The sequence below is a fragment of the Amblyomma mixtum genome, chromosome 3, assembly GCF_055824585.1.
Source record: "Amblyomma mixtum isolate Tamu chromosome 3, ASM5582458v1, whole genome shotgun sequence".
NCBI lineage: Eukaryota > Metazoa > Arthropoda > Arachnida > Ixodida > Ixodidae > Amblyomma > Amblyomma mixtum.
In genome coordinates, this window is record NC_143014.1 from 89,576,289 (window position 1) to 89,598,017 (window position 21,729).

Sequence of the window (21,729 nt, forward strand, 5' to 3'; positions counted from 1 at the left end):
CGCATCGCTTAGTAACCGCTGCTCCACTGCTCCAGGAGTATCATGACTCCCCACGATCTATGAATGTAAAGCAGAGTATTACCATTTCTGAATATGTGGGCACGTATGCAGAGCCTAGGCGACAGAGAAGGAATACTTGCGCAGGAGGGATCTCAAATGCTATCGCATGTACTCTTAACGGTAGTTTAAGCGTTTTGTGTGGGTGACAGGAAGAACAATGACTATGTGTGCGAAGTGATACGCAAAGAGGACCCCAGGCCGCTGATGGGGCCCATTAACGCTATCACGTCATATCCTTAAGGTGGAACTTATGTGTCTCGTTAAGCTTTTTCTAAAATCAATTACTGCTGTGAAAACTATGGCAGCACACTAGACTGCGCCTGACAAAAAGTTATTAGGCAACCCATTGTGTGGCGGTGTTGACGTTCGCATCCGGTCTGGCGCAAAAAGGCTGATGTTGAGCTGGGCGGCATCTTTTATCTTGCTTTTGTCTTTCGCTATCGTTAACACAGTTGATATAGAACATTATTGGGATCGCGTTTTGCGATACTTCATAGTAGCCGATTTCTTAGGCGCTCTCATTTTTTGTTGCGACTGGAAGCACCTTTTGCGATTGCATACTAACAGGATTCAACATTTCGGTGAAATAAGTACGCCAGACACGACACAAGCAGACTAAACGAAGAAAATTACGATATGTTTCGGAGGACGTGGAGTCTGGTTGTGGTGCTTTAACCCAAGGAATCTTGCTTGCGCGATACTGCGGGAGTGTGGGAGTCATGATTGCGCTGCTGACTCACCAGCTTCATCTACACGCGACTGCCGTACGCTCTGTTTTTCTTGAGAAGTGTGGCTGTTTCGGCTTGCTTGGTACGTGATTTCAAGAACACGAAGTTAAGCGAAAAAACAAAACAAAACAAAACAAAAGAAATGAAACAGAACGTTGCTTCGGCTGCTGTCGTATTTTTTTTTTCGTGTCTTGTTTCTCTTGTTCTTTACTACCTAGGCCGCAGTGGGTTTCATAGGAATCGAGATAGCTTTGGTGTCAGTTGGATTCAACTAAAGTCAGAGACTAGATCGTCCTAACGAGAAACTTCATCGTTCAATGTAACCTACGTTGTTCAATCCTCGCTCTTCTTTCACTGTTTCCTGCTCCCCTAACAAAAATGGTCCATAGACTGTCATAGACTTCTTATAGAACATATTGCCTTCCTATAGATATTTATTTTTGTCTGTTCATAGTCCATAGACTGCCTACAGAAAAAATTCTACAAAAAATGTATGGCCATAAATCTATAGATTGTCTGTAGACTGTCTATAAAATTCCAATTGCCTACAGACTACTCTAAAGAATTTGTCTATAGAAAGCTTATAGACCTTATAAACAAGTCTATAGACGGTCTATAGACTGTCTAAAGAAATTTTTGTAGGGGATGGGGCGCCTTCTGCATTTAGTACCTGTAGAGATAGCTGACAGCGACACGGAATAGCTATAGCATTCTAGGATGAGACATAATAGTTCACACGTCACAGTATATACTGGAGGATAGCTGTATTGGGAAGCGAACCGCATGAAAAAAAATATTAGATCTAAGCTTACTGGCTTAGCGCATTAATCAGCGGAAGCTGACTGGCATTTTCGGCAAGCCTATTTTGATGTTTCACAGGCGACTGCCCGGTTGGGCGCCTTACAGGCCCGTTCTGGCGCCTATACACTCACGTGCGTACTCGGCCTTCTTCCGCTGGAGGTCTTCGGCTCGATCGCGTTCCCGGCCCACTTCACGGATTCCAGGACCCGCTTGCACGAAGCAAATAGTCGAGTTCTCTGTGCTGTCTTATTCGCAGTCTAAACCTTCCGTTGGTTTTGAGAAAAGGAAAGGCGCATAACTGGCTCGCTGGCAATACCGAAAGTTTGACGACTTGGTGTACGTCTATGGTGAAAAATAGCGCAAAGGGAACACATAGGACGGACATGACGACGTATACATGCGTTCACGGGGACAGTGGACACTTCAATCGTGCTGTGAGGTGACGGTGGTGTCCAGCTACAAAATGAGGCAGTTATTTGCCTTTCCGTTTTTCAAAACTAGCGGAGGCTTTAGGCTCTCTTGGTTTTGAGAAAGGAAAGGCGCATCACTGGCTCCCTAGGCCAGCGGACACCTCAATCGCGCTTTGAGGTACGTGGCGGTGGTGTCCACCTAAAGCGTTTCGCGTAACACGTTACACGGCTGCCGTTGTGCCCACTAAATTGCTTCTACTAAATAGCTTGTACAGAGCTAGTACAGCTTTTACTGTGAATAAGAGTCCTAAGGTAATATTGAGTCCAAAGGAATACAACGAGTCTCTAGCTCGAAATCCCTTTAGGGAAACAATCTAGAAGAGCTGCGCTTGCAGCGCTCTCATATCCATGGTCCTCCAACACACAGAACCATAGCTGCAGAAATCTGCGCATATAACTTTGGTGACCAGTGCATCTGGAACTCTCAACTCAGGCAGTAGCAGTAGATGGTTTCATCATCATCATCATCATCATCAGCCTGACTACACCCACTGCAGGGCAAAGGCCTCTTCCATGTCTCTCCAATTAACCCTGTCCTTTGTCAGTTGCCGCCACTGTATCCCCGCAAATTTCTTAATCTCATCCGCCCACCTAACTTTCTGCCGTCCCCTGCTACGTTTGCTTTCTCTTGGAATCCACTCCGTTACCCTTAAGGACCAGCGGTTATCCTGCCTTCGCATTACATGCTCTGCCCAAGCCCATTTCTTCCTCTTGATTTCAACTAGGATGTCATTAACCCGCGTTTGTTCCCTCACCCACTCCGGTAGATGGTTTATGTGTCCCAAAGCGACTCAGGCTATGCAGGACGCGGTTGTGAAAGGCTCCGGAAATTTCGACCACCTGGGTGGTAGGTCTACCACCTGGGTGGTAGGTCTACCCAGGTGATCGAAACCACCTGGGGTTCTGGGTCGAAACCATCTGAGTCGGAACCACCTGGGGTTCTTTAATGTACATTGAAATCGCACAATACACGGGCCTTTAGAATTCCACCTCCATGGAAATTCGACCGCCGCGGCCGGGATACAACCCGTGTCTTTCGGGCCACCAGTCGAGCGCCACAATCATTGATCCACCGCGGCGGCACCAGTAGTATTAGAGTAGTAGCGGTAGTAATAGCAGTAGTAGCAGTTTGTCATTAAAAAAAAAAAAACAGAAGGAGTAGATGGCGCTGGCAGTGGCAATTGCTGTCTGCTAACTTAAGGAGACCTGCGGCCGGCGGAAATAAAACGGACGGGGAGATTATAGGTAAGGCAGGTACAGACAGGAACGGTAGCGAGAAAGGGCAGGGTAGAGCTATATACACTATTTACAAAGTAATAATCGCACTAGAAAACGTAAGAGGGTAAACGTCGTTCGCACGCGAGTGTTCAGGCAAAGTTGCGATGAATTGCTCTCTGTGAGCTATTTTGTCGCGCTGCCGCCGCCAGTGGGCTTGACATCTGGCTTAGCCACTGTGAAAGCAAAACACGTCCGTGTGGCTTGTGATGTCAGTGCAAGAACCCCAGGTTGTGGAAATTAAAATAGTGCTCTCCACTCAGCCCATGTGCCGCATCGGGACGTTGGCCACCGCCACCACAGGCCATACCATACCATACCATACCATACCATACCATACCATACCATACCATACCATACCATACCATACCATACCATACCATACCATACCATACCATACCATACCATACCATACCATACCATACCATACCATACATTTTCCCATGTTATTACAAAGTCACATGTCACATTTTCACAGACGCACTCGCGCTACTTCTGTGGCAGTGGGGGAGAAAGGAGAGCCAAATCATGGGAGGGGAAAAAAAAACACAGGAAGGTCACCAGATCGGCGTACGGCTGGAAACGCCACGCAAGTGGAAGGAAGTAAAAATAATAAGGTACAGAGGCGTGTAACAGCAGCAACGCCTTCATTTCGACATTTCAGTCCAGAACTTTCCAACGCAACGCGGTGCGTTATGTAACCAATGCGCTCTTTTGAGGCATAAACCGTCATGGAGGAGAAATTCGAAAACGCCCGGAGCACGTCGAACAACCCTACGAGGCCAACATCAATCCGGAGCACTCCATTACGGCGTGTTACACCTACACTTCCACAGTATTACATGAATAGTGCGTAAAAAATTAATCGGTCATAAGCCACGACCTAGAATTTTTTTTATTCGTTGTATCGGTTAGTTTTCTGTACCTTGGCTCAGAGTGAAATCTCGAGTGGAACCTGACAGTGTTGCGGTCATAGCGTCTTCTAGAACGTTAAGCACGACTTGATTTTGGGCACTGTAGCCTGCATGAACTATTTCTTCTTGGGATCCCTACGCGTTCAGTGCTAAAAAGAAAATTAAAGAAGCGTACTAAAATAAAAAGCCAGTGTTCCTGGTCAAAGCGAGCTGCTAAATACGTCATTATTGCAGCGGTTGGACCAATGCTCTCTTTTTTGCCCAGTCGGAACTTTGTTTTCCCATCGTGAGTGTATGTTGACAAGGGCACAGCAATAGAGGCAGTCGTCTTTGTAAAAGCATACAACTTTGTGAAAAGTAGATTTGAAGCCAGCTATTCGGTATGTCCTCAAGGCTTTCGCGCAAAGCAATGCTTCAGGATTAGCCAACGCTGTGATCATTGCATCGCTAGCTGTCGTGATTGATCACCAGGATGGCGTTGGCTACTATTATTGAACCGTTTCTGAGGACGAGTGCATTTGCTAATTCAGCCGCTGGTTATCCAACTCTGTCCTTAGGTTGTATTGTGCTGTACCGCTTCGGTGACACAGAAGGTGGAACAAAGGCTGGCAATTCATTATACTCACTGCAATGAGCTGCCAATAGGAAATTCATTGCAGTGGGTGTAGTGAGGTTGCTAAATACTACAGTGACCCCCTCGGTGCCGAAAACTGGAAACATCGTCTAATGCACATTGAAATTTATCCCACTATTTTGTTAACGTAACGAGTGAACAGTGCAAGTCATAACAGATCTAAGCCTCGATGGATGCTAAGTATGGGTGATTTGATGTTAGTGTTAGATTCTATTCCATTTTTATTCTTTTCGTCCTTCGTCACTGGCTCAAAGCGACTCCATGTCCTTGCCATCGTTGGGTGTGTCAGTCTCCGCGACGGACAGTATAGAATATAGTCTGAGGAAAGAACATTTTTGTTACAGTGACCCTGGTTCAGTATCACAAAATTAAGAAGCGTTGTGCACTCGTGTGTTCTCTAGCCAGAAGTAACAGCTCTGCCTCGCTCAAAATTACGGGACCTTCCTCAAACACCAACTTAGCAGGAGTGCATAGGACTGTGCAGACCGTGCAAATGCCAAGGAAATAAAGGCCGGGATAATATAACTTCATCATTTGTAATTTTCCGCGGGGTCATTAAATTCGAAAGACAGACAAGTTCCGCCTTAAAGGTGCGTTCACACTTGCCCAAAAATACGGCGATCGAAGCGGATTCGCTCGCCGCAAAAACCAGGACCTGTTCTCATCTGTTGACGTCCGCACGAGGCGGAACCGCCGCGCCGCTGCTGTCTTTCGCTTTTCCACACCACGTCGCTGTTGGCGGCATACACAGATATTGTGAGAAAAGAGCATAAATTTACGTTGTCTACGTACCATAAGCGTATGCATGCTTAAGTACGTTAAACGCAGGTGCATTCCCACTTTTAGTTCAGCGTATGCTAGCACAGACGCAAAAATAAACTCAGCCTATAGTGGCGCCATGTGGTTGTCAGGACGGGAACCATTACTGTCAACAAACCAACTCTCCTCTTAAGCCTAGAAGCGGCAGAATCGTCACTCTGAATAAAAAAATAAAGCAAATTTATCGCCTATAGATTTTCTTAGAGGCCAGGTGAGACGAAGCGAAAGACCAGTGCCCCATTTATGGCCAGTGAACGCGCTGAAAAAGGCAGCAACAATGAGAATTCATTCCAAAGCGAGGGGTCCGTCTTCGTCTGTCGCCGCGCGGCCGAAATCGGTCTGGACCAATCGGCCTCGCCGCGCCGCTTTCCGCCTCGCTCGGCGTCAAAAGCGGCCGAATCCGCTTCGCACACCGGATTTTTGGGCAAGTGTGAACGCGCCTTAACGGTATGGCGCGACAGCGTTAAGGGGGCCCTTCAGCAGCTTGGGGTCCTGCTTGCGTATCACTTCGCAGACACGAACACTGTTCTTGATTTTATTTTATTTTTCATTTACCACAAGATGCTCAAGGTCTCCCTTTAACCAAGTTACAGAGCGTTCTTCAGTGGTCGAGATGTAGCGTGCTCGGCTCGCGACCCATGTGTCAGCAGTTCGATTCCTGGGTGACCAATTTCTTTTCAGAGCAATTGCTTTTCTTTTTTCAGCGGCTCTACGTAATGGCGGTGGAATGACGTCACGATCCTGTAGGCAATTAAGCAATGGTGTAGCGATGCCAAATTTGTTGTACAGTGTGATCTTTGTGGGATGTTTGAATTACCCGCGCGAGGTCATGTGGTTGTGACGCCACAACCATCTCAACCAATGGGAAATTATTGTCCCACAGACGCTGGATTTCGCGTCGAGCGAGAAGTCTAACGCTATTGCGCTAATATATTTTCTGCTGTTCAATATCGAGGCTTGCTTTCATGGGCGCGCATACTGCGGCGGCGGAGACTTGCGTTTTGCGCTCTGGCACTCGTTTGGTGACGAATGACGTCACTATTGAACCAAAAAACAACCGGATAAAGTAAACAGGCTTGCGACTGCCGCGAAAAGGGACGCAGCGGTTTTCTTATCGTGGATTGAGTGCTCAGGAAATGTAGAAAGAAGAATGCCAGAAGGGCACGCAAAAAAAATTAAATTATCCGTGTCTCCGTGCGTGTCGCTGACTACGCTAGGGAAAAAGACAGGCGTGCGTGAATTGTGTGAAATTTTTCTACCGGGGCGCGAATGCCAACATTAACGGGAACAGTTCGGCTGTAGTTGCAGCTATTCATCTTAAATAGCGCTCAAAGCAGCTCCATACGCGTGCTGTCTGCTTCTGTCTTTCGACGGTGTCTTTGCCGTACGCGCTAGGTTTTGTAACGAATGCCAGGGTTGTTCATGGCAACAGCGAATAAGTAATCTTCTGGCCACTACACGACACCGTTTCTCACAGTTCATTTGGAGGGACGCCAAACCTCCGGCTGCGTTATTTCTGTGCTGGTCCCAATCGCGGAGATTGTTTATCGCCCCGAAGACGTGCCTCCGTCTACTCTTCCTCTCAAGTTTTCGAGCCTCCAAACGTCTTTACTCCGCTCTCAGTCTTGTGACCACTTTGCTCTTGACGTCGGATATAGCTTCCGCTTGATAGCACTGAAAAGATAGCACTCGGGTAAACCGCTGCATCTGAGAGCGTATGACACATACATGAAGGGTGTGATACTGCGAAGATAACATTAAAGAGAGGATTCACAATGCAGGCGAGATGAAGGATTAGTGGAGGTATGTTGTGGTACACCTGAGCGAGAAGTATAGCGGCGTTACTCGTTCGGAGGTGTCGCTTCAGCTCTTATTGTTCCGTGTATAAATCACTTCGGCGTTGGTTTGTCTTGTATTAATTTCAATCTCCCCACCATGACAGTGCACCTCAGCATGCATTACCTCTACACAGTGTTCGCTGGCATAAATACAGACTAGATAATTACTGATACATCATGCGCTTCGCGCTATTGGTTAGTGTTTCAGCCTCGGGTGGCAACGAATATAATCTGCAATCATGACAATGCCAGCGAGTTAAACGGTTATTTTCGTTCACTTGAATCCACTGAAGTGCTGAATTCCTACACATGCTGGTGTTAAGTGGTTCGCTACGAAAGCAGTACCTCACAATTTGCGGTGCAGTTGGCTTTTGCATCCCCGTAGTCAACGCAAGATAAAAAAAGGCCGATATCGATGTACGGAGCTGAGATGCGAAGAGCTGCTGAAAGTTATGGCAGAACTGTAGCCTAATCAGCATTTGTCCTTCTGGTTTGGTTTGGTTTATGGGGTTTAACGTCCCAAAGCGACTGAGGCTATGAGAGACGCCGTAGTGAAGGGCTCCGGAAATTTCGACCACCTGGGGTTCTTTAACGTGCACTGACATCGCACAGTACACGGGCCTCTAGAATTTCTCCTCCAAAGAAATTCCAGCCGCCGCGGCCGGGATCGAACCCGCGTCTTTCGGGTCAGCAGCCGAGCACCATAACCGCTGAGCCACCGCGGCGGCCATTTGTCCTTCTATGAGCCCGTCAGTAAACAGGAGGTCTATTCCGTGTTTGTGTTCTCTTAAAATGTAATTTTTCGGTTTGCCCAGTGTTCGTGTGACAGCTCGTCGGTTTACTTCATGTAGTCATGTCTGGTTATCCCTACTTTGTAATTATTTCTTTGTTGCAGTATTCAAAAATTATGATTGTAGTAATAGTAAAAATATTTTTATTGAAGGAAAATTAAGTCCCCTTAGATGGTGCCCTTAGTCCGGGGCCCCATATATCTCGGCCATCGCCACCGCAAGCTCCACCAGCCATTGCTGTTGCTGCTTGTGGAAGTAGGGTACAGTTGCTTGCCGCGTTTTCCCCTTTTAACGGATGCAAATGAATGAGCTGAATTTTGGTAAAAAAAAAAAAGATCCTTTTATTCCTGACGTCCGCACGCAGTCAATCATGGACACTAAAATACAGGCATTCACATGCATTTACAGGGGAAGGGGTATTAGTTCTCATAGATATATTTTACATTGCTCATTTAAACTGATCCTAAACAGCGTTCTTTCGCCGTGTGCTTTATTCGGCCTCCGAGCGTTTCCCTCTCCTCTGGGGGCATCTATTTAACTGGAAGTAGTGGGGAACCGTCTTCTTAAAAAGCTTAGGTATTAACGAGCCTTTGTCTTCACTCGGACAACGTAACGGGTCACACTCTAAGTGGCCTAAGATAAGCTACTGTGACGTCATAGAAGCCACAAAGGATGGCGGGCGATTGAAAGAAGCATGGGGGTGGGCTCTCAGGGCCCTTTTGTGCTGCGCGGCTTCTTGAAACATTCGCGCCACAGGCTTTCATCCCAACGGAAACTGAGTTTACCCGCCTCCGGCATCAGCATTTCCGGGCCAGGGGCACAAGACTGTTCATATCAAAAAGTGGATTGCTGCATAAAAAGCGCATGCGTTATGTCTAGAGCTTACACAGGTGGCACTGCTTACATGCATCGTTACTGTACTGCGCGATTGCCGCCGTGGTGGCTCAGTGGTTATGGTGCTCGGCTGCTGACCCGAAAGACGCGGGTTCGATCCCGGCCGCGGCGGCTAGAATTTCTTTGGAGGAGAAATTCTAGAGGCCCGTGTACTGTGCGATGTCAGTGCACGTTAAAGAACCCCAGGTGGTCGAAATTTCCGGAGCCCTCCACTACGGCGTCTCTCATAGCCTTAGTCGCTTTGGGACGTTAAACCCCATAAACCAAACCAAACTGCGCGATTAAAGGAACAAGATTCATAATTATGATGTAGCCACCCGCCTATCCAGAAAATTCTGGATAGGTTCGCGGTTATGAACCCGTACGATGAAGCTATTGGCGCATTTGGTGTCGAGTACAGAGTGTGAAACTGCGTTGAAATCTTGGGATTCGAGGGAATGATGACTGTTGCAATGGCAAGCTTCCTCTTCGGAATATTTCATTCAGGAGTACTCTAAAGATGAAACTTGATATGAATCCATCGCACGCTTTACGTTGCGAAATTTGTTGCGTTTAGATTGAGACTATGCATATTGCGTACGAGGTGTGGCAGGGGATATGTTCATTTGAAATGCAATGTCACAGCGTCATGCATTGCAGAGCGTATGCATCGCTCTTTATGTTTACATTTGTTCGGATGCGTGATTCAAGAGACCGTGAACACATTGTCCCGCTCTACAAGAAACGGTGAAGACGAGCAGTATGTATGTGCTTAAAAATAAACGCATCTTATCTGCGTTTAAGACAAAAAATTTGTCGAATATAAGACACATTACGACAAAAATGATAGAGCTACTCATTTCGACTTTTGTACTGTATAAAAATGACACCAGGTGAAGTGAACGTGAGACACCATCAGTAAAACCAAACGAAACTCGGATAATCTTGAGCTTTATAGGAGAATTATGTTTCACAACGAGGATTATTTGAAAGAGTGTCGCAGGGAAGAAGACAGATATGGTCATTTTGGATGCAAACTCGCGACCTGCCAGTGCGGAGCGCGCGATCCCATGGCACAGCTACATTTGCATTGTGATAGGAAGCATAACGCAACCAATTACGGTGTCTTTTAGCAGCCCTAAATGACCTACCTGAACGAGAACGCAAGAAAAGGCTGATGTGCATTTAGATGTTAAAACACTAATAAAGGAAGCACACCAGCGAAAAAAAGACAAAGGAAAGACGTCGTCTGGCCAGAAGAAAAACCGTTGATGGACTCGGGTTGCCTCACGCAGGAGGACAAAAAATAAAAATATAAGAAAAGAAACAAAGAGGAAATAACTGACTTTTCAGTATCAGCAGATATCTCAATGGCGCACGTCCATACGTGTCTGAAGGTTTCGGAGCCTTGGGCTTCCTTCCTGCTTGGATGCGTGTTAAGCCATTTGAAGCTCTTTTAAAAGCATAGTTGCAACCGTGGGACACATTTTCACGCAGAAATTCATAGCCGTCGCTAGAGCATCCGTACAGCACGTCAGAGCTGCAAGTCGCACCACAGTACCATCAGAGTGTAGCGGAGAAAGAAACGAGCGGCGTTTCCGCGCCCAAACATCGTGAGTGAATATAACCTTCTGTGGCAGGCCGAACCACACGGCGTTTTGAGCGAGCGCGATGTTTCGGAACTTGCAAACACACACTCTCGCACGCCGGTGTTCTTTCAGCGGCGGCGGCGGCGGCATCGGCTTTCGCCACAGAAGGCGGCTGCGGCAGGGCGTTGTCCAGGAAGGAATATTTCACTTGGCTGGCCGTTACAGTAGCGTCCGAGTACAGAGTAGGCGCGAGCAGCGCAGTTCCAGAGAGTAGCCAGACGAGGGCGCACAGTTCCTGAGTCAGCTGCGGGGCGTGCCGCGGAGAGTCACGTGGAGTGCGCGTTGAAACCACGCCTTCCTGCGGACGTCCCTCACCCCCTCAGAAAGCCCCCAGTGCAGCCCTCCGCGGGCAGAACTCTCAGCTCCGTGGCGGCCCGAGTAAGATACTCTTGTCTTTGCGCGTCCTTTCCTCCCAGAGTGGCCGTTGATGAGTCAGCCGGAGTAAACTCCAAAGGGCTCAGTTCGCGATACGCAGTGGTCCCCGCAGGAAAGAAGCATGAGCGCCGGCCGGTACGAGAACTTCGCTTACGAGGGGCCCCCGTTGTTCTTCGGCGGCCAGCAGCCCGACTACGCGCCGCACCACTCGGTCGCCCAGCCGCTGGTGCTCGACCGTGCTTCCCTGCGGGGCGCGGACGAGCAGCAGAGCAGCGACTGCTCTTGCGGCTCCTCACCCGACCGCTGGGTGCGCGGCCGTCCGCCGGCAAGGGAACACGGTGAGCTGCCGCCGCGGTCGCCTGCAGCGCACTGCTTTCTGCGAACGCCGTCAGTCCAACGCGGCCGGTGTAGAGAACAAGCGGCTGCTGCGCTTTCCGGCGAGCTAACCATCTTGCACAGGGACGCAAAAATCACTTCGTAAAGATAATGCGTACGCGTATCCTTTGTCACATTCAGGAGGACTTTTGGCGCTCCTCAAGTTTCTATACAGATGGCATCGAATGGGTCACGTATGAACATGTTATTCTTTCAGCGACCCAGTGCAAAATCCTACCGCCGTAAAGAATGAGGGTTGAGCCACAAGCCAGCCAAGGATGTAGACTTTCGCGCCGAATGCAAATCTGCGGAATGACTATATTGGCGGACAGATTAGTACAGGCAGCAAGCCAGTCGTTCGCTTAGCAGGGAACAGTACGTTTCGTTTCTTCGTAAGTTTCGTACACGACAACGAGGACGCGTGCATCTGGTGGTGTGCGCAACGCAGGCTGATGGACATGAAGTAACACATTTGTTTTGTTTTGCATGCGCTCTTTCTGAGAGAACCTGAAAATCTGAAAGGATTTTGCTAAACAAATGTTGGACATTTGCCTGTTTTTTCCACAGAGAAAAACGCTTCATTATTTGCATACAAATGTCCCAAGGCCAGTAACAAACAGCGTGAGCGTAAGCCTGTAATGAAGTTACTTAGGCTGTGAAGAAACCCGAGGCTACGCAGATGCTCTGCATCGAGATGTTGCTTAAGAGTGAGCTGGAAAGCTTTAATTCTGTCGTAATACTGAACATCTCGTGTATGTTTCGTGCAGTTCAAGTTTTTGTTCTTTCATTTGTTCGCACTAAGTTTGATCGCTGATGCCTGCAAGATTTCATTTCTCTGTGCATACTTTTTAAGCGGCACATCTCATTCATTGGTAGCTTTGCGAAAGTCTGGATAGCAATTAGCGATGTAATATAACGCTACAACGATTTAACTAATGCATATCAGCATAAATGTGTCTGCACTCTAAACACGAATGCGCCTATATGGGACTAAAAAGGGAGTAAAGGTGTCCTCCAGCGCACACCCACACCTTTACTCCCTTTTTACTCCTTTCTGCTTAGAGTGTGCCCATTTAGGGTTAAAACTGATCCTCAAAGAAGGCCGCCATTAGCTTCATACCAAACTTGAAGTATAACAGCACTATAGCTGTTTCATTCGCATCCTACTTTTGGCGTCTATGATATCTGATGAGATGCACTGAACAGGAAAAATTTGCATAGTTCCGTTTCTTGCATTGTCCTGTGTAGATATGATTAACCTTCTGTCCCGTTTGTACTGTTTCATGTATGCGAAACACATAAACAGCATAATGTGCATGCATGCGCGTAATTTAATTGCGTTGCAAGGCCATCGAGCACTCTGAATATCGGTCACACCCTGAGGTATATGCATTGCGTTAATCTTGTGTGCACAGTAATTTAAATAACCAGCTTAACTCTGCTTCGGTGAAATTCTGTTCATAACTTCCTTTTGTAGCGTAAACTTTCATTGATATATTTGGTTCTGCTACACCTGCTATACTTTGAAATCCAACTTCTTGCTTACACGCTACACAAACGCTGCGAAGTGGAAAGGGTGTGGTGGCATTAAATTGTACACCAATGTTGTGTACCGATAAGAGGTTGGTAGCAAGCGCCATCTTGTGCGATAAGTGTGGCACGACTTCATTTGCCGGAGCTGCAGTTAATTTTTAATTTTATTTTAATAAAAATTCCTGCATTGGTAGGTCAAGATGTAATTAGTTTAATTTTAGTATCAGGATATACAAACCTTGTCTGCTAACATCCATGAAACCGCATACAGGATCGCTGTTGCCATGAGTAACAAGCATTCAGCACCCAAACTTCGTTATGTCAGACTAGCGGTGCGTGAGTAAGGAGGTCACAACTGGCAATAATAACCACGTGCGAGGTGGTCTCTTCGGGAAATCCGCGGCACACAAGCGTTAGGGAGACGACGGATACCTGCCACAGTTGAATTTGAGTGACACTGGAGTCATATCCTGGCGGCAGCGCTTCGAGGAGGGGACTTTTCTGACAAGTCCACTTGCCGAAGCTTTGGCGCTCGGTCATCTGACGAAGGGGGAAAGTCTGCTCTTCAACAGGAAGCCAACAGCCACTGAAACCAAGGAGCAAAGGGGATGTTTTTTTTTTATTTTGCAGTATTTCAGCGATAGGAGAATAATAAAAGCGGAAGAAGAAACAACCACATGCCACCGGTGGAATCCGAACGACGACCTCCGAATTTCGCGTCCGGTGCTCTATCAACTGAGCTACGGCGACGGCTGTCCAATCTTCTGCTTTCGGGGGTATTTATGAGTAGTGTAAACGAAATTTGAGAGCGTTCACCAGCGCCACCCTTGTCCATAGCGACGGACGTAGTACCACCGCGACAGCCACGTACGAACGTGGTCGAACGGTGAGGGTGGAAGCTGTGCGAGAACCCTCTTACGCTACCTATGACATCAAGGCTGCCAGATTCGAGGCCCTCGTTAAACTATTAAGCGTACAAGCGGTTGCATACAAGCGCTTAAATTAAGCGTACAAGGTTGAAGTACCGGTTTGGCATGCGGTGTACAATTCACTCACTGCGTGAATTTTACTCGACTGACGCCTAACATTTACCACGTTGAGGGCATGGTACAAACGCAATTAAACATCTAAGACTGAGTGCTTCCTCCACCTACGAATTTTCTTTTTGCGCCGTGATCTCTTCCAGCCTACCTGACAATGCGCTCCACGCGACATGATTGTTGCACCTGTTCGCCCCCGTTGTGGATGCTCGTTGTAACGTCGGAGCCAGGCAACCCGATGGGCCCCTGCTTGCTGCCGGCTGTTGCGCATGCAGCTCTGGCCAGCAAAAGGACGCCTCGAGTCTTATCGCCGCGCTGCCGGTTGGTTTCTGCTCTTTTCTTAGCATTTTCGATGTCGCTTATCTTAGGTGTTGTTTCGGCTCTCGACTACATCATCCCCATGCGTCGGTCAGCGATAGCGAATCATTTTGATTCACAGCCACACCGATTAAGTGGCTATCTCGAGGAGCACTCAGGTGCGTCTTCTCGCGTCCGCGTCTATTCTTAGCCCCTTGAATTGCTTCTAGCTATACAGCGGCGCTTCAATATTTCTGCGGCACGGCGGTGGCCAGACAGCGGTCGCTTGAAACGGCGCCTCAGAACTTTCTTACTAGGTTATGTGGCATTGACGGGTGGAGAATAGGATCGCATTGGGCAGCAGAGAATGAGCACAGTGCGTGTGTGTAAGCGCTCAGCTTAACTAAAAGTCCCGAAACTCAAACAAGTAACAGTGGAATCAATAATTTTATCTTGCAGAATTCAGTATTTAATTACGAGTGCTTTTAGAAGTAAAGATTTTTCTTTTTGAGCTTGTAGTGGGAAGCAGTACACTGTGCAGAAGGACGCATTCTTCGCCATTTCTGAAACTTTCCAGGCAAATTATCGTTTTAGGGTTCCACCCTGCATTCTGCACCCTGCATTTGAGTATGCAGCAGTCTAGCGAGCGCGTTAGTGAATTCGAGTATGAGACCGCTACGACGTCGCGCATACCGCCCGCTCGTGTATCGCATCAACGGTCAGATTTGGTGCCCAGTGGAATCGGCATCGTACTTCGAGCGCGATCCATTCTTTCCGTTCATCGAATGGCCAAGAGTTCCCCGCTTCCTTTACTCTGCATTGTTCTGCCCGTATCGCCGGCTCTCGTCTCACAGGTACACCAGAGCAGGCCGGCTCTTTCGGCGTTCTTCGCCCGCTTACCCGGTTGCAGATTTCTTTCTGTACTAGCTCGGCGCGGGAAGTGAGAGCGGCTGTCACACGAAACGGCCTGTCGTCTTTTTTTTTTTTTTTGGTACGGAGCTCAGGAATCGGGGGAAATATCGGAGAGAGGAGCTGCGCGTCTCGGTTTGCATCCGCACGTGAAACTTCAAGCCTGCCGCACGTATGCCGCCACCTGGAGAGCGCCGCGCGGTCAGGGCATGCTCCGCGGACCACTCGTTATGTATGCCGCTGAAGAGCCGGCGCCAGCGCCGCTTGTGCGCTCGTCTGTTTTTAAGGTAGCTTCGACTGGAAAGTTAAGATGAAGCTTTACGGTTGCAGTGGGGAGAAGTGAGGGTTCGGTTTCGCGCATAGAGTGGGCTCGATTCGTGTTTCTGTCTAATAAACTGTCGACACCTGCCGCGTCGCGTATCATGTTGCATGCAGTGTGTCCAAGATAACGACCCCATCGCAAGCAGCGGATGCTAATGGCTTCGTTTCAGGCGTCTGAATAAACTTAAAAGACATTTGTTTATGATGCTTTGGGGATGCCATTAGCGTTATTATTCATGCGCTTTGAACACGATTAAACTCACGAAATAGATTCAGATATGCCGCCATCTACACTCCTAAAAAAAAGTAAAAAGGTAATAAGTGCAACAGTTACTAAATTTGACTTCGTTTTACTACTTTTTATCAGCTATTTACTACCCTCTTCAAGGTATAGTTAGTAAAAGTAGCCCTTGCTACTTTTTACTAACTATGGTAGCTAGTTATTACCTAGTTAGTAACCGCTCCTTTAACCCTAAAATAAAGTCAAAGAATATAACTGACACAGACTGTCGTGGCAATAAATTGGTTTTGTAATTAAACATTTCTGCAGGGGCATATGGTTAGGTAGACTAAGCTGTTTCTACAATCTCAACTTCATAATTAAAGCTAGTATCTTAGCTCAACCGGTAAGAGCCATTAGCCCCTAAACGAGAGTCTGATTTGCGGAGTATATAGAACTGAGAAAGATTTACCTGTGCACGCGCAGTGCGCGAGTGTGACTGTTTCTGATTTGTGCTTTTCCTACATTCTGAACCTTTGTGTGCGCGTGGTAAGGTTGTTGCTGGAGGCAGTCCTTGGCTTAGTATCAACAGTGAGTCTTGATACATGAGACGACAGGTTACGAGTGAGAGAAGTTTTAGTACCTGAAATATTCAAGGAATATGACGAAAAAGATATGTGCCCCAATAAGTCAGTGTAGGAGTTAAATTCGTCCTATGAGTAGTTAGATAGGACTTGCGACGTTACAACGCGCTTCCGTCATTTTAGGTCGAGAAATAGTCGGGTCAGCATTGCGTGGGCATTCCCCTGGCGTGCTGCTGTTTCGTCGGCTGCCGTCCTCATAATTTCTCGCTTCTGCACTGCATTGTGGTCAGCGTTTTTGCTTTCACCGCTCCACTGGCCTACAGACAGTACGCAACACTAGCAGTAAAGAAAACGCGCGCAGGCTCGTAGTTGCTTTTTTTACGCGCCTATACGAGAGTTTGCTTCCGCGTAGGCGGCCGAACTGCGTCGTGTCAGGTAACTGAGCTGCAACATTTTGCGTCGAGGGAATCTGAGAGCTTTTTACGCCGTTATTTATCTATTCAGAAGAACTGAAAGCACTAGTAAGTTTTGCAAGACGGGCAGTTGGCTCTTTCCACCAAGTGCAGAATATGCAGCGCATGCGCATTTGGATAATACAGGCGCGTGAAATGAGCTTAGAAGCATTTTTCGACAAGGATTGCCTGACGTTCTTGAGCCCCGTTCATTATACTGGTACAGCATTTTAGCGGTTTCTTAAGTAGAAGCCTGCTTACGTATCTACTTTTAACTTCGGAACACCACTGTTACTCCACAAAGAAAGTACAAATAAAGCTTGAAACCCACGATGCATGGATGATCAATGAATAAACATTTTCAATATATAACGAACTGAGTGCTCTGAAATTTCGTATTAAAAAATGGCTTTAAGCGCAAAAGTAAGAGCGCGCAAAAGCTTGTGTAAGATCTCCGACAAGTGGGCGTAGCAGGCTTGTTGTATTTTATAGCTTAAAGTGAGCGCATTGATGACATGCATAACTAGACCCAGCTCTTCACCAGGCTCGTGTTGTCGCTCATTCGACAGCGAGAGACTTCAGATCAATTTCCGGGAAGTTTACAGCAGACAATGACTAGCTTGTGTATAAGGCGGTACGGCGGTACTTTAAAAAAATGTGTGGGTCACTCTGGCGCTTTTTCTACGTATCGCTAGGTCTTTGCAAATGCAGATGCAGGAGAAGAGGAGTGTCGAAAGTTTATGCTCAGCAGACACGGCCACTTGGAGCCACCTGAGTGAGAATACCCGCAAAGTAACTTTGTGGCACTTGGCACTTCACGCCTGTTCGCTTCTCTTAAGGTAACAACATCTGCATTTAACATCGTGAGAAAGCTTTTGAAAGTTGTTACTGAACGTATTTTGTCCGTTCAAGACGCTTGCGAGCCTGTTTTGATGTGTGCATCCTCTAGTGCGTGCAGTGAACGCAGGAGGTCCTTCACTACACTAACTTGAGCGCTTTTTATATAATTCTCTTCCTCACTGCACGCTTGAAGCTTTGACAGGTGTTTTGATCAAATTATGAACGGGAGCAGGGTAGCCGGAAAAACGAGCGCTTCCACCAGCTCCATCGCGAGACCGCGTTGCCTAAAACATTCAGTGCGGGAAGCTGAATTATTGCTGCGCGTTGTATGAAGCACGCGCCCCATGAGCAATTAAGGGGCTGGAGGCCAACGCGGTATACAGCGAGTCGTAGGCGTACACCCGCAGCGCTGGTGACGGATGCACGGTATGCAGGAAGTACGGTGCCATTGCTTGCCAGTGGCAGAACAGCTCAAGAGTATACTTCCAGTGTTCCGTGGTTGCCGATGAAGATAGAACATCTTTATCGACGTGAAATATGCCCCCCCCCCCCCTGTCAACCAGTGCCAAAGTCTTTTTTAATTGTTCAAGGAACTCCCTCACGGCAATTACGAATGAATCACCGCTAAGTTTGTTGCTTTCAATTTTTACAACGAAGTCGACTGTTTATTGTCTGTGTCGTTTCCTATTTTCTCTGGCTGTTCTCTTCTAGCGCGTTTTGCTGCGAAAGCAACACTACTGGAGCCCAGCTCGGCTCGTCGCGTATGCTCGTGGCGGTGCGGCTACCAAGCCGTTGCCTAGCAACCGCTTCAGCTGCGCTGCAACAGATGGCGCCGCGACGCTGCCGCCTGTCAGCTTCCCGCGCTGCGTCATTTAGCAACGACAATAGGGTAACCTCCCCAAGTGAGGGAGCAACACAGGACAGCACAATAGAGAACAGCTTAGAACTGACTAGTCTTAACTGGAAAAAGGCGGAAGCAAATATTCCTAAAACCACATCCGCAGGGATAGACGAGATTCTAATTAAGCTGATTAATGAACTTGGCCCAAGAAGCAAGGAAACGTTGATAAAAGCATTGGAGACAGTCTTAACAAATAAGCAAATTCCGCACATTTGAAGACAGAGTAAAATGATTTTGATTTATAAAAGGAAAGGAGATAAGATGAACATAAAATCCGCTCAAGGTTCCAGTTTTAGCGCAACTAAGTCAGGTGTGATGATTTTCAACGATACAACCGATCAGGTACTTACAATACAAGGCCACGAAATACCCAGAGTGGACGAATACAAATACCTCGTTATATGGCTAAACGAAGGTCAGATATACACGGAAAAGCATGAACAGTCTCTTAGGGCAAAAGGTCGAAGAGACGCCGGGATAATGAAGCATACGGCATTATGGGGGTACAACAAATATGAAGTACTGAGAGGTATTTGGAAAGGAATAATGGTGCCGGGTCTTACTTTCGGGAAGGCGGTTCTGTGCTTAAGGGCAGAAGTTCAGTCGAGATTAGACGTAAATCAGAGAGCTGTTGGAAGATTAGCCCTAGGTGCCCACGACAAAACCACAAACGAGGCAGTACAAGTGGATATGGGCTGGACATCTTCGAAGCACGGGAAGCTAAGAGTAAAATACTATATGAAGAACGCCTGAGGAAATTCGACGATAACAGGTGGGCAGCTAAGGTATTTAAATACTTATACAGAAAGAGCGTTGACTCACAGTGGCGGAAAAGAACTAGGAAACTAACCAGTAAGTATGCAGGACACGAGGCTGGAGAAAGAAAAAGCATTAAACGACAGGTTAAAAACGCGGAAGTTAAAAATTGGATTAATTCAATGGAAAAGAAGCATAGTGTAGAACTATATCGATACTGAAAAATGCAGATTAGGTAAGAATTTTTCTATGATAACTCAAGAGGCAGTGCAATACTCTTTGAAGCTAGGTCAGGGTGTCTTAGAACGGGCAGCTACAAAAAAAATTTAACGAAGATGATGAGAAATGTGCTGTGTAAGGTAGATCTGTAGAAACAATTGAACACCTCATGCACAAATGTGATGGTATCCATCCGGATGTCGATGCAGGCACAGTCACTCTTCCTGAGGCCCTAGGGTTTAAAGATAACAATGGTCATGTAAATATATCTGCAGTGGAAGTTAGCAAAAAGCGATTGGTGGATTGGTGGCTGAAAAGCAGAGAGGTGACATCAGGTTAGAAGTGTAGGAAACCGTAGTGAAAGAAGATGGCGAATCTTAATGAGAATTAAGAACACAGTCGAACAAAAATAAAGAAAAACAAAGCTGAGCATGGTGGCAATTCCCACCACCCCGTTTCAAAGGGGGCGTTCCTATCCATCCATCCCGCCTGTCGCCTGCACACCCAGAGAGCACCACACTCGCACAGGCGCTGGGTTTCCCAGCTCATGACGGCGTCGTACCGGCCAGGGAGCCGGCACGAGCTAAACAAAACGCTTAACCACAAGCGTATTGAAAAAAAAAACGGCACGTATGATCTTGTGCCGTTGCCTGGCAATCCGAGTTACTACCTGAGCTTACACAAGTTACTCGGGTAAGCTCGGTTAGTAAGTCGGGTAAGTTCGGACGAGCGTCGTGCCATATGCGCGAGAGGTTGCTCGGGAAGAACAACATGGGTCGAAAAATTCCGACGGGTGGCTGGGATAGAAACAGCCACCTGCCAGTGCAGTGGCGCATCGCTTAACCGCCGCGCCACTGCGCTGGTAGTGGTATATGAGGACTCGCCGCCATCTATGAATCTTAAGTAGGAATTACCAATTCAGCATACATGGGCATTAATCCACTAAATATATCACGCCACACCCCTAAGGCGGAGTTTAAGTGCCCCCTCCAATTGAAGAATGAACACCTGCTTTCGCAGGTATACTCGGTTTAACTACTTTAAGCCCCTATCAATTTATTTACTTTCTTTTCTTTTTATCTTGCGGTAACGTTGTGAAAAACCACATTGTGCCTCCTTGTGGTGTTCTTGATATGAAACTATCAGCTGCCAAGCAACGGCCACTACTACTGCGCGCGCGCGCACACACGCACGCACACACACATACACACACGCGCGCGCACGAACGCGCGCGCACGCACGCGCACACAAGCGCACACACACGCACACACACGCACACACGCGCACGCACGCACGCACGCACGCACACACACACACACACACACACACACACACACACACACACACACACACACACACACACACACACACACACACACACACACACACACACACACACACACACACACACACACACACACACACACACACACACACACACACACACACACACACACACACACACACACACACACACACACACACACACACACACACACACACACACACACACACACACACACACACACACACACACACACACACACACACACACACACACACACACACACACACACACACACACACACACACACACACACACACACACACACACACACACACACACACACACACACACACACACACACACACACACACACACACACACACACACACACACACACACACACACACACACACACACACACACACACACACACACACACACACACACACACACACACACACACACACACACACACACACACACACACACACACACACACACACACACACACACACACACACACACACACACACACACACACACACACACACACACACACACACACACACACACACACACACACACACACACACACACACACACACACACACACACACACACACACACACACACACACACACACACACACACACACACACACACACACACACACACACACACACACACACACACACACACACACACACACACACACACACACACACACACACACACACACACACACACACACACACACACACACACAC

The 21,729-nt window shown here is 47.6% G+C and overlaps 1 protein-coding gene across 5 annotated transcripts in view; it reads left to right on the forward strand.

Moving 5' to 3' along the window:
- Hnf4 (Hepatocyte nuclear factor 4) overlaps positions 1-21,729 on the forward strand; it is a 107,223-nt gene that overhangs the window by 31,121 nt on the left and 54,373 nt on the right. The window contains exon 1 of one of the 5 annotated variants that reach the window (XM_089580064.1): positions 11,085-11,565. The exons of 3 other annotated variants lie outside the window; for them this stretch is intronic. In XM_089580064.1, the coding sequence (XP_089436190.1) occupies positions 11,349-11,565 (217 nt within the window). In that variant the 5' untranslated portion in view covers positions 11,085-11,348. Of the gene's footprint in view, positions 1-11,084; positions 11,566-21,729 lie in introns of those variants that run through there. One more of the 5 variants, XM_089580061.1, reaches the window with a different exon arrangement.